Source organism: Dromiciops gliroides, chromosome 1 (assembly GCF_019393635.1).
Source record: "Dromiciops gliroides isolate mDroGli1 chromosome 1, mDroGli1.pri, whole genome shotgun sequence".
Taxonomy (NCBI): Eukaryota; Metazoa; Chordata; class Mammalia; order Microbiotheria; family Microbiotheriidae; genus Dromiciops; species Dromiciops gliroides.
The window spans coordinates 249,568,969-249,581,439 of NC_057861.1; the positions used below are offsets into that span (position 1 = coordinate 249,568,969).

Below are 12,471 nucleotides of genomic sequence, written 5' to 3' on the forward strand. Positions count from 1 at the left end.
ATAATTCCTGCATTATAACCACCATCATACTTCATGAATATTTAAGTACCATACCCTGAAATTGAATGATCCCATTCTATATAACACATGATTGTGGTTGAATGGTGTTTGGATCAAAATACTGAGCCATAGCAATAATGCTAACAATAACAAATTTCACTTTAATGGAATTTTAAGGTTTGCAAAGCACTTCATGTATGTTATCTCATCTGATCCTTACAACAATCTTGTAACATAAGGGGAAGGGGGAGGGATTAAACATTTATATAGTGCCTACTATGTGCTACTGTGTTAAACACTTTACAAATATTACATAATTTAATAATTGTGTCTAATTGTTACCTATAAATTAGATGCTATTATTAGATCTACTTGTTTTATTGTTTTTGTTGTTGAGTTCTTTCAGTCATGTCTGACTTTTCATGACCCCATTAGGGGTTTTCTTGGCAAAGATATTGGAGTAGTTTTACATTTCTTTCTCCAGCTCATTTTATAAATGAGGAAATGAGGCAAACAGGGTTAAGTGATTTGCTTGGATTCATACAGCTAGTAAGTTTCTGAGGCTAGATTTGAATGCAGCAAGATGAGTCTTCCTGCTACTTAGCTGCCATACTTGTTAGGTAAATGCTATTATTATCCCTATTTTACAAATGAGGAAACTGAGGCTTAGAGATGTTAAAGAACTTGTCTAGGGTCATGCAGCTAGTGTCTGAGGTTATATTTAAATATAGGACTTTCTGACTCTAAGCCCAGTGTTTCATCTACCATACCATATTCCCCTTGAAATCATTGGCAAGTCTTGTATATCATAATTTTCATTTGACATTTTCTTGTCTCTTCTAAAGAGTGAGTTTGATGGACTGTTATATCACTCAAACTTCAGCCCTACACACACACACACACACACACACACACACACACCCCACACACACACAAGCTGGAAAGATGGGTCCATCTTATGATGGACCAAATTTTACATTCAACTCCAATTTAGCTATTTTCATATAGAATCATCAGAAAAATAGTGCTTTTTCCCCTAGAAATTTGGCTTATCCTGGAAGCTTTGGTCTGTGGCATTTACTGAAAGTTCCAGTCTGTATTGAAGTGTTCACATATGGACAAATCAAGGCTGACTGCATTAGCCTGCAGCACTTGCTTGGTTCCAACTTGGTTCCAATTCAATGCAGCCTGTCTGTGTCAATGGAACCTCTTCCAAATCTGGCTTCCATGTTGCCCAGAAGGACCCATTTGTTATCAACTATTGATTTATTCCTAATTTCAATCAATGCTCAAGGGAAATAGGAAAACAGAGTACATTATGTAACCCTAGTAGGATGAGCTACTGTTCTGTGGTGAAGTGACCTAAAGATTTTCTCTCTTCCTAAATACATAAGCCAAGGTTAACCTTTGCTCTTCTATTTTTTGTTTGTCTGTCTTTTTAGTAATAGATGTAGATGGCGGCAAGGATAAGGACATATTTGACATCAATGAAGGTTTGTGGATTCCTTTCCTTTGAAAATCCCACATGCTCATTTGAGGTTTTACCCATTTGCTAATGTCAGGTCTTGTCTTGCTATTTAGCTTTGGGATTGAACCTATTTGAGGGAGACATCTATCTTGATGGGGTGAGTTGGTGTATTGTAGTTATATCAATAATTTTCTTGGCCAATACAAGCTAAAATACTGCCTTTCTGAACTTAATCTACCAGTTAGGGTATGTTGGAAGTAGAACAGAATCAGTGGAAATCATTTAGTAATGCATTTGCATAAGACTTCATAAATAGGTTGTTTTGGCAAAAATGACTTGATTCATATTAACACCATCATCTTTCCCTTCCTGTGATTTGCTGTAAATTATTTTCAAGGCCATCATCATTAGCCATATGTAGTTGGACTGTACTGATCTAGACTTGATGGGCTTAATTTTTTTATTAATAACTTGTATTTTTACATTGCTTTCATTTCCAAATATATGCCTTTCCCAGCTCACTTGGAAAGAATAAGAAAAAGGGAGGAAAAAGCAATTCAGCAAAACTGACACATCAGTTGAGTTTGATAGTGTATGCCATGTTTGAAATCCATAGTGCCTTGCCTGTGCTAGAAAGGGAGAGAGAGAGATACATTTTCTCAATTCCTTTCCAGGACCAAGCTTTCTTTGTCACTATAATTATGTATAAGCTTGATATTTTTATATCAGATTGTCAACCTGGAAGGTTTTAATTATACAATCAAACTGTACCAATTGAAATGAATGAAAGTTCAGTTCAAATTAGTTTTTAAAAAGTCTAAATACTTTGAAAGAGTATAGTTTATTGATTTTAGTAATCAGTCTGTCAGTCAATAATCATTTACTAAGTCCTAGTGTATGTGACTCATTGTGCTAGGGATTGGGGATACAAAAAAAAATGAAAATGCCTCTACCCTCAAGGATTTTATGTTCTGCATTAACGAAAACTAAGTTAATAAAAATGTTGCTTCAGAGAGATCTTACCAGACCCCTATGCTGAATAGGCATGAATAATAGTCTGTATAATAGTCAGCCAATCAATAATTGGCACATTGTTTAATGAAAACAGGAACAGCCAAACCAGGGATTTAAGCATGCTTGAAAACAGTCTATTTACTTAACCCCTGTAAGCATATAACTCTCTTCTAAAAATATTTATTTATTAAACAAACTCCATTTTCACAGTACAGTAGTAGACTTTAACCCAGAATATGTCTGAAGTATTATGAATTCTAAAATAGTGCAGCCCAAATGAATGTGCTTTTGCTACTTGCATATAATTATTTAGCTATACTGGGTATAAGAATCTTCATTACAGCTTTTCTGCCAGTGGTGATTAGATTTCTCCCACAATCGTTGCTAGACAAGCTTTGTGTGCCTCTTTTCTAAACCATCCTACCTTTAATCAGTGCTACAGATGCATTATTATCCTTCTGATCTTACTCAATTGCTAGAAAACAGCATTCGTACATGCACAAATGATTTGTTTCTCCTGATGTTCGGGAAATTTCTAAACTATTTTCCTTCTTGGGACAAACATTTATCCTTCCCCAAATTGTTGCCCAATCTCAGAATAAGCTCATTCTATGTTTATTTTACTTTTCAGAGAGACAGAAATTCCATCATTGGTGATCAATATAGATGGCCTCACACCATCCCTTATGTTCTTGAAGATAGTCTGGGTAGGTATATCATTTTGGATAGAGTTCTTGTCTTTTCACCCTCTATCCCAGAATTTGGCTTTGTTCAAACTCCAGGTGACAGGAGCTGTTGAGTTCTGACTCCCTTTAGTTGAAGACAAAACACCTTCTATCTTTGTTTTCACCTCAAATGGAAGAGGCCTGGGGAGAGAAATGGAGGCAGACACAAAAAATTAATGTCTTTATTGTCTGATTTCATAAAGGAAGCCATGATTCCTCAAATTCCTCCTAGTCCTAAGGTCTCTAAATCCTGTGACCTATAGCCACATGGCACCTCTCTAGTCAGTTAAGTGGAAGACTGAGATGACTGGTCAGGTACATTAGATATAAATACCAAGGAGCACAAATACAAATATATTTCTATTTAAATTTTTTTTTTGCTGGGCAATGGGGGTTAAGTGACTTGCCCAGGGTCACACAGCTAGTAAGTGTCAAGTGTCTGAGGTTGGATTTGAATTCAGGTCCTCCTGAATCAGGGCCGGTGCTTTATCCACTGCGCCACCTAGCCGCCCCCTTCTATTTAAAATTTTTAAAAAGGGGGAAGCTAGGTGGAAAAATGGATAAAGCCCTGGCCCTGATTCAGGAGGACCTGAATTCAAATCCGGCCTCAGACACTTGACACTTACTAGCTGTGTGACCCTGGGCAAGTCACTTAACCCTCATTGCCCCACCAAACCCAAAAATGATTACTCTTTCAAAAACATCAGAAAAGCCTATTGGAACCCATCTACTTATTATTATGATGGAACTTTCTAAAATTGGAGCTGTTTGTAATAATTTTCTTCTTTATCATTTGGACATAGGGAATCAGTATAGTAAAGTGGAAAGAGAACTGAACTCACAGGAATCCAAGGATGTTAGTTCAAATCCTGACTTTGCCATTTACTGCTTATGTGACCTTGGGCAAGAATAATTGTAGCAGTTAGCATTTATAGGTTATGTTTAGTTTTTCAAACTGATTTATACATATGTCATAATGGTAGAACTTAGAGAAATTAAGTTAGAAAGCAAAGGAAAGAAAGTTTATTTTTCTGGGGAGTTAATGTTGAGGTTTGATCAATACAGGGATGATGGGTTGGGGGTGGGGTGAGAAATTCAGAAAGGCCTCTTGCAAAATATTGGATTTGACAACTGTGTTTTTAAGGAAGCCAGGGAAGCTGGGGAATGAAGATGAACAAGGAGAGCAATCTATGCACAATTGTTTTTTGGGGGGAGGAGATGTGGGAAAGATAGAAAAAGAGATAAGGCATAGCAAGTAGGTCAGTGTTGCTGAATTTTAGATAATGTAGATGGGTGTAAAGTATAAGAAGACTGGGGAGTGAAGGGAGCCACTGGAGTTTATTGAAAAAGGAGGTGACCTGGTCAGATCTGTGCTGGCAGAAAAGCACTTGAGCAGCTAAGTGCATTATCACAAGGGAAATGTGTGGTGGGGTTCCTTAGGTATTCCTCTTTAAAAAAATTATACCTTCTCACACACAAATCCAATTAGAATGAAATAATCTTTTATTTAAGCACTAGAGAAAGGAGACCTTGAGAGGAGTCTTAAGGGGAGATAGTTCAGAGATGATTATCTGAGATACTTATCTCCTTGAACAGGAGAAAGCCCATAGCTTTTATAGATGGTAGATGGGGTGATTACCTGAGCCCTTATTGGGGGGTGGGCTGGGAGAAGTCAGGTGAGGGTCAGCTACTCCTATCTCCGGAGCCATCTCCATCCCCCTGGCATCACTCAAGCAGCAGTCACACCTAATGGGATTTTCTCTCTTGATGCTCAAGGTGTATCTGTCCTTGAGTTTAGTTGACCAGTTAAACTTTAAGAGTCCCAAATTCTCTCACTATGTCTCAACCCTATAACAGTTCTCACTTCTCTATATGTAAGGAAAAAGGGGCAAAGATTCTTCTGTAACTGCTTCAAGCTGAATGGGGTCAAAGAAATCCCGGGGGGGAGGGGACTGGTCCAGAGGGTAAGAGGATATGTGAGGTCCAGAGGGTGGGATGAGATATTTAGGCATGCTACCATGAGGTTGAAGCCTTGAGCCTGGATGGAACAAACTTTAACAAGAGGTTAAAGAGGACAAAAATCAAAAGGACTTAAGGTGACAAGAGTGCATGTCAAATAAGCTGTAATTAAGGTATTCTGATTCAGTTTTAAAATGCATAACTAATAGAAGACAGATGACAAAACTAGATTCTTATACACTTTAGTTGTTTAAAATATAAAAAGACTAGAATTTCTTTACCTCCATTTCACTATAGTAACCCATTTGCAATACTAATCTAAGGGATGAAAATCCAATTTTGTGTTCATGCTGGTCAAACGACATGATTATAGGAATTTGTCATAAAAGAAGAGGGACAGAGCTCTCAGGGAATAATGCTTCCCTAAGCTTAATGTGCACTCCTGGCAGAGTTGTATAGCTAGCCAACTGGAGTGGGTCAGGCTTAAAATCAGCCAGGTGGGCCATGTATCATATTGGGGGAATTTAAGTCAGGCGAATCCTACCTCAGTCCTTGATAAAAGTTGTTCTCCCAACCTTTGCCATAAGAATCCACCACCTGCAAAAATCTCTTAGGATTGCTGGAACCCTGATTCACTGGCTCAGGAGTATTATAGTATTCTTCTGTTGATCATACCTGGAGTTAGACTCAGAAAAATATAACAGTGCATAATGCCAGATGCTTTTCATAATTCGTATTACACAAATGAATTTTGCTTTAGGATGCTTACTAACAAACAAAAGAGTTGGGATAAGTGTATTGCCTTCAGAATTCCTTAAAGCAGTGGGAACATATTTAAGGTGACTCTATACAAACATAGGGATATTCAAATTTCCCATTTTCACAGAATTTTTTTAAATTTGACATCCAGATATAAGAGAACTTGCTTTCCACCAAAGCTGATACAATTGTTCACCAATATATACATTATAAGGAAATTTAGAAACATAATACTTTAAAACAATATTAGGAATTTTTTTTAACTTGGAACAAAACCAATTAATTACCAATCAGGTGTTCTTAATTCAGTTGCATGTGCTTTACTCTATACACAGAAAATTCTAAGGCCTAATACTCTTAGCACTTTAAAAGAAAAAGACTATTATCCATAAATTCACATAGTATACTTGATAACATGGTGAGTTTCCCAGCTATGTTTTAAAATTTCTTTACTCCATTTCTCTAGAGAGCTGAGAAGTTTCATACCTTAGAAATTTATCAGATAAGGAATCGGTCTGGCTGCTTTTTTTTTCTCCCAGGCTTTTTTAGCCAGCAAGCCTTAATGCAGACAGGTTGTGGCCCCCTTTACCTGAGTTAAGTAATTAAATAAAAGTCAATAGCTGGTCTTATTGTGATTCAATGGTTAGAGACTTAAAAAATATTTTTCTTTGAAACTTTTACACATTACAAATAATTCCTGATTTTTAACTATTTTACTATGAAAGATTTAAAAAGTAGCAGTATATAACAGATTAACAACTGTGTGATAGCTACAGGTTATTTCTTTCAATTTATTCAGTCACTCAGAACCCATAGGCTAAGAATTTTTCAATGAGAAGCTGTAGCTTCCCCCTTCCCCCCTGCCCCCTGCCCCTTGCCCCCTCTATTTTTCTTGACATACTGGCCCAAGGACAGGGTGAGGATGGTAAAACCAGGAAGGGATGATGAAATTTATTTTCCTCATTCATACATACTAAAGGCAATGTCGACCTACATTTAAGGGGTCTTTCCCCTTTCACCACAACCTGTTTCTTTGATAGAACAGTGGGACCTGAATAAGAGAGTAAGATGGAGGTCACCCCTGTGTCTATTAAGGAATCGATAGACTTACCTCCTACATCCAGGGTGACCTTGGTTTTGGCCATAGAGATGTCAGTAACAGGGGGCTAGCTGGTCCTTGGCTCCCCAAAATTCCAATTCCACAGGGGACCAGACTTCAGGGAGCTGGGTTTTTGCTCAGCCAACTTCTTGGGGGCCGCACTGGGGACAAGGAGTTATGGAGGTGGCCTCAACTTTGAGGAGCATCCCCTACTCCAGTGTTCCAGTTTACTGTAGCTGAAGCAGTTGCCAGGATCTCAGCCACCTGGAGATCTTCTGGTAGCAGATGTTATGGCTGCTGCTATTAGCAAGACTTGCTCTATGGAGCAGGGAAGATCCTTCTTTTCTCTCTTTTAGGCTACTGAAAGGTCACTGTTCTTAAAAACCTTAAAAGCAGCATCAAGGAGTTGTGAGGGTGGGGTTTGGGTACCCAAGTCTAATTTCTGGAGTTTTCTGCTAATGTTTGGAGCAGATTGGCTAATAAAATGTATATTGAGGACTGTGATTCCTACATTTCTTTCCGGGCCTAGATAAGTATATTTCTTCAGAGAGTCCATGAGGGGACTCATGAATAAGTCTGGGTTTTCATCAGACCCGTGGGTTATCTCTTTTGCTTTCTCATAATTGACCTGTTTATTAATCCATGCCTCATTCCCTCAACGAGGCAAATAATAATGTGGTCTATGCTAGCCAGGTCTACCCTATCAGGACAGTCCCATTTTCTTTCTTTCTTTTCTTTTTGAGGAGGGGGGCAATGAGGGTTAAGTGACTTGCCCAGGGTCACACAGCTAGTAAGTGTCAAGTGTCTGAGGTTGGATTTGAACTCAGGTTCTCTTGAATCCAGGGCTGGTGCTTTATCCACTGTGCCACCTAGCCTCCCTCCCACTCCCCCCCATTTTTGATCCCCAGTTGGAATTGCTGTTGTCCCAGGGACCCCCTACACAGTTACTTCCAAGCTGTGAGTGCTCATCACCTACTTATACAGCTAGGTCCCAAATCCATTTTTTTTTCTCATCAGGGGTACAATAGCTGACAAGAATAATTTGCAAGTCGACCCAGGAAAGGTCAAACTATTGTCATGGCCTTAAAGCCACTTACAAAATTTGTGGGGTTCTCTTTTTCTCAAATTTTCTTTAATCCGAGCCAAATCACTCATGGAAAAAGAAGAATGTATTTGTGTCACCCTACCCCCAGCAGGGAGTAGTGGATGCAAGGGAGTGATGGAAGATGCCTGTAGGGGATTGGGGGAATTGGGTGGGAGAGGGATAAAGGAGACTGGGGGAATTGGTGGAGGCAACTTTTGGGGATCAGGTAAAGCAGATGGGAATGGCTGCTGAATGGAAAAAAATAGGAGAATAGGGAAAGTATTGGAGCTTTCCCTGGATTGTGACAGGGGCTCAACTGTGGGGGGCACTGCTGGTTGGGAGGGAAAAATTTTGGAGACAGCTGTTGAGTGGGAATAATAGAAGAGTACTGAAGTCCGATCTGAGTGTTGCAGGGGCTCGGCTGTGGGGGCACAGGAGATCAGTTCTGAGATCATCCAGTGGGCAAAGAGGAGAAGAAGTCAGAGTTTCAGACATAGAGTGGTATGATAGTGGTTGCCCTGTAGAGAGGGAAGGATACAGTGGAGTGGGTGGGGAAGAGGGAGTAAGGAGAAGGAGGGGAGTGAGGCTAAATAGTGGGAGGGCATGAAGTCTCAGAGGAGGAGGAGTTGTCAGAAAGATTTGCTAGGGGCGGCTAGGTGGCTCAGTGGATAAAGCACCGGTCCTGGATTCAGGAGTTCCTGAGTTCAAATCCAGCCTCAGACACTTGACACTTACTAGCTGTGTGACCTTGGACAAGTCACTTAACCCCCATTGCCCCACAAAACAAAGCAAAACAAAAAAAAAAAAAAAGGGAAAGATTTGCTAGTCACATGGACTTGGGGCTTTCTAACCATAGGAGTAAGTCATCTAAGAAACCACTGAAGTCCTGTGAGGAAGGAGGGTTTTTAGTTGTTAACAAGCATTGTTTTTATCTTTTCTTTTTCTTCAGAAATTAATGCTAAAGGAGTTATCCTGAATGCATTTGAACGGTACCGCTTAAAAACTTGCATCGACTTTAAACCATGGGAAGGGGAAGACAATTATATTTCAGTGTTCAAAGGAAGTGGGTAAGAGAAAGATCTGACATTTTAAGAACTTCCTGAAAACTGAGGGTTTTTAGCATGTTGTCAATCAGAGCAATTTTTTCCCAGGCCGTTATCTTTATATGCTGCCTATGTGTGACTTGGACAGTTAGGTGGTGCAATGGATAGAGTGCTGGGCCTGGAGTCAGGATGACTCATATTCCTGAGTTCAAATCTAGCCTCTGACCCTTAGTAGCTGTGTGACCTTGGGAAAGTCACTTAACCCTGTTTACCTCAGTTTTTCATCTGTAAAATGAGCTAGAGGAAGAAATGGCAAACCACTCCAGTACCTTTGCTAAGAAATACTCAAATGGGGTGATGAGTCAGACAGAACTGTAAAAAACTGAACAACAAAAAATGTTTGACTTGTGTCTGAAAAGTGGTTCAGTGACACAGAGAAAGAGGAAGTGGCCTACACCTTGTTAAAAACAAACAAACAAAAAACAACAAAGTAAACCAACCAAACAAAAACCCCAGAAAACCCTGAGGTTTATTATATACTTATCTCTAATATCTATAGCTCTAAACACCCAAATTATAAATAAGGAAAAGAGGAGGGGAATTTTCCCTCTTCTCTTCCTCAAGTATGTGTGTGTGTGTGTGTATCTTTGGCTGCCATTGATGTTTATTGTAATCTGATTTTGCCCATTTATTAAGCACCCCATGTATAGCATAATGTTGGACATGGTAAGGGTACAAAGATGATGAAGATAGAATCTATTTTATATGAAGCCTGACATTGTATCAATTAATACTCTTAGGTATTGTCATTCAACCAATTCTACACCACACAACTGTAATTGAAATTCAATAATTGTTGGTTGAATTGAATTTAATCTTTCCATTTTTTCCCCACAAGAGCCAATGTGATATAATGGCTATAGAACTGACCTTGAGTTCGGGAGGAACTAGGTTCAAGTCCTGCATCTGACTGTGTGACCCTGGGCAAGTCACTTAATTTCTGAATGCTCTAGGCCAGAGGTGTTTAAAACCATATCTTTTGGCCATCCCCAATGCAGCCAGAACTATTTTAAAATGTTTTAAGGTTAATATATAACAAAATACATTGAAATACAATAAGACATAGATGTTAATGTGTGATTTTGTAAGTTAATTTGTGCCCATGAATACTTATATATGGTTTAGTGTCCTCTGTTTCTACATACATTGGTGGAGAATTTCATCACTTGGTAGTTCCCTAGATAAATAAAATCACAAGTCCAATTTCTATCTCTATTCCAGAAGCATACTTTGAGAGGCTTTGTCAAATGACGTGCTGAAATTCACTTAATAAGCATTTAATTCAATACACATTTATTAAAGAGCTACTATATGCCAGGCACTGTACTAAGTATTCTGGGGATACAAATAAGAAAAAGAAAAGATAGTCCCTGACTTCAAGGAATTTACAATTTAATGGGAGAAGACACCACACAAAAGGAACCCAAAAAGGGATGTGAGTTTGTCTCACTAGGATTACCCCACATAGGACCATAATAGGCCTTGTTCAAACAATCAGAGCTGCATATGGACAATTGAGAATGGTCTGCTCAAAAAAGGAAATGAGGTTATTTTTGGATTTCTTTCTTGTAATAAGCTCATGTTGGTCCATACTCATCACAATTTCCCTAAGTCCTTTCAAACCACATATTTAATAATTTATTCTAGAACTGCATCCATTGTTGATTTTGATGTTCACCTCATTCATCTATAGTTTTAGCCATCTGTTCTCAATTCCTTTGAAAAAGGGAAGACATTGTTTTGTCTCTAGTCCAGTGTTATCTCTTCTGGTTTATGAGTTTCTCAAAAGTAACTCCCAGCTGTTGAGCACTTACTACAAAATCTTTCAATACTCTGAATGAGCTCACATAATATTCTTGCTTTCTTTGTATAAGAAAATAATTATTAATAATGAGTTTCTTGGGGGGGGATCCAGTTTCAATCCTTTCTCTCTCCCCACTCCAGAAAGCCCAGTTCTTGAGTAACTTTAGCAAATCTTGTTTGGGACCAGCACCAGGGTACAATAGAGATGGAGACTGATTCTTTTTCCTAGCTAAATTGAGCTGATTAAATCACACCTAAAGACTGGACTTCATCCTTTGCCCTCCCGTTAGGTAGAGTTAATTTTAATTTGGACCACCCTCAGGTCATGTCAACCAATGGAATTGAATGATGTCAAACCAATTATCTTTGGTCAATGTATAATGACCCACCTCTATCAAAAGAGGATAAAAGCCTTGACTACAGGAGGGTAGTTATCTTGGCTTGTTCTTGGCTTTCTGCACCTTCTCTTTTGGCTCAGAATGCAGTTGTTAGGTGCTGGCTCTCTTAGGGGTATATGGGTATATAGGCCTGTAGGCCTGAGACTAGTGGGGAAGTTAGGGAGACTCACTGTCAATTCTTTACTGGCATATATGATATTAAACAATAATAAATGCTTACTGCCAAAACGGGTGCAATAGCCATTAATATATAAATAGCAATAATGTTAGAAAGTAAAGTTTAGCAACAATAATTTAAAAAACACACTTGAAATTTAACTTCTTTTTTACTTATTTTTGTTCTATTCTTGTCATCCAGAGGATTAATCTCCTAGATAGAGAAAATTAAAGTAGAAAAGGAACATCCTCTTCCATTTGTTAGCATCTATTCTTTTCACTTTAACTGGTGAGTTTCACCTCTTGCTTGTTCTCCATCCAAAATCCTTATCTTGCTTTGCATTTTTTTTAAAGATTCTGTTTGTTATGAGCTTTAACCATCCTGGTAATTCTTTTCATGTTTATTCCCACTTGATACCACTCAGTTCTAATAAGATAATTTTGCTAAAAGAAAGTATTTTACTATATACTTTCTTAGAATCTAGACCACCCTACCTTGTTTACTTTGTAAAGTTGTCTTAATCACTTAATCAAGCAAATGACTACAGATTTCCTATAATGCGCAAAACCTTGATCTAGGAACTTCCTAAAATAGTCTTTGTTTCCTACTTGTAGCCTTCCCCCCTGCCCTGCCAATTTTTTTTTTTGTAATCTGAACTCAACAAACACCCCTCAAGTTAAACATTTCAATATATACAAAAATGATTTTATATAAAGCCATTAATTTATATTTCATACTGCTTGGTTTTCTAAAAAGTATATATTACATTCAATACCTTAAATTCAAAACTTTCCTGTTTGTGCTTCCTTCTGAATTTCTTCCTGGTCTCCTCCGTGTGCTTTTAAAAATGTTTCATAATTTTTTTTTCTTTTCTAATTTCCTTTTTCTTCTTTTGGCATCAC

The 12,471-nt window shown here is 38.2% G+C and overlaps 1 protein-coding gene across 1 annotated transcript in view; it reads left to right on the top strand.

The window, feature by feature from the left end:
* The window catches only part of MEP1B (meprin A subunit beta), a 73,238-nt gene that overhangs the window by 30,758 nt on the left and 30,009 nt on the right, over positions 1-12,471 (top strand). Inside the window, exons 5-8 of the mRNA XM_043993728.1 lie at positions 1,449-1,493; positions 1,582-1,625; positions 3,114-3,189; positions 9,058-9,175. Coding sequence (XP_043849663.1) covers positions 1,449-1,493; positions 1,582-1,625; positions 3,114-3,189; positions 9,058-9,175 — 283 coding nt within the window. The remainder of the gene's footprint in view (positions 1-1,448; positions 1,494-1,581; positions 1,626-3,113; positions 3,190-9,057; positions 9,176-12,471) is intronic.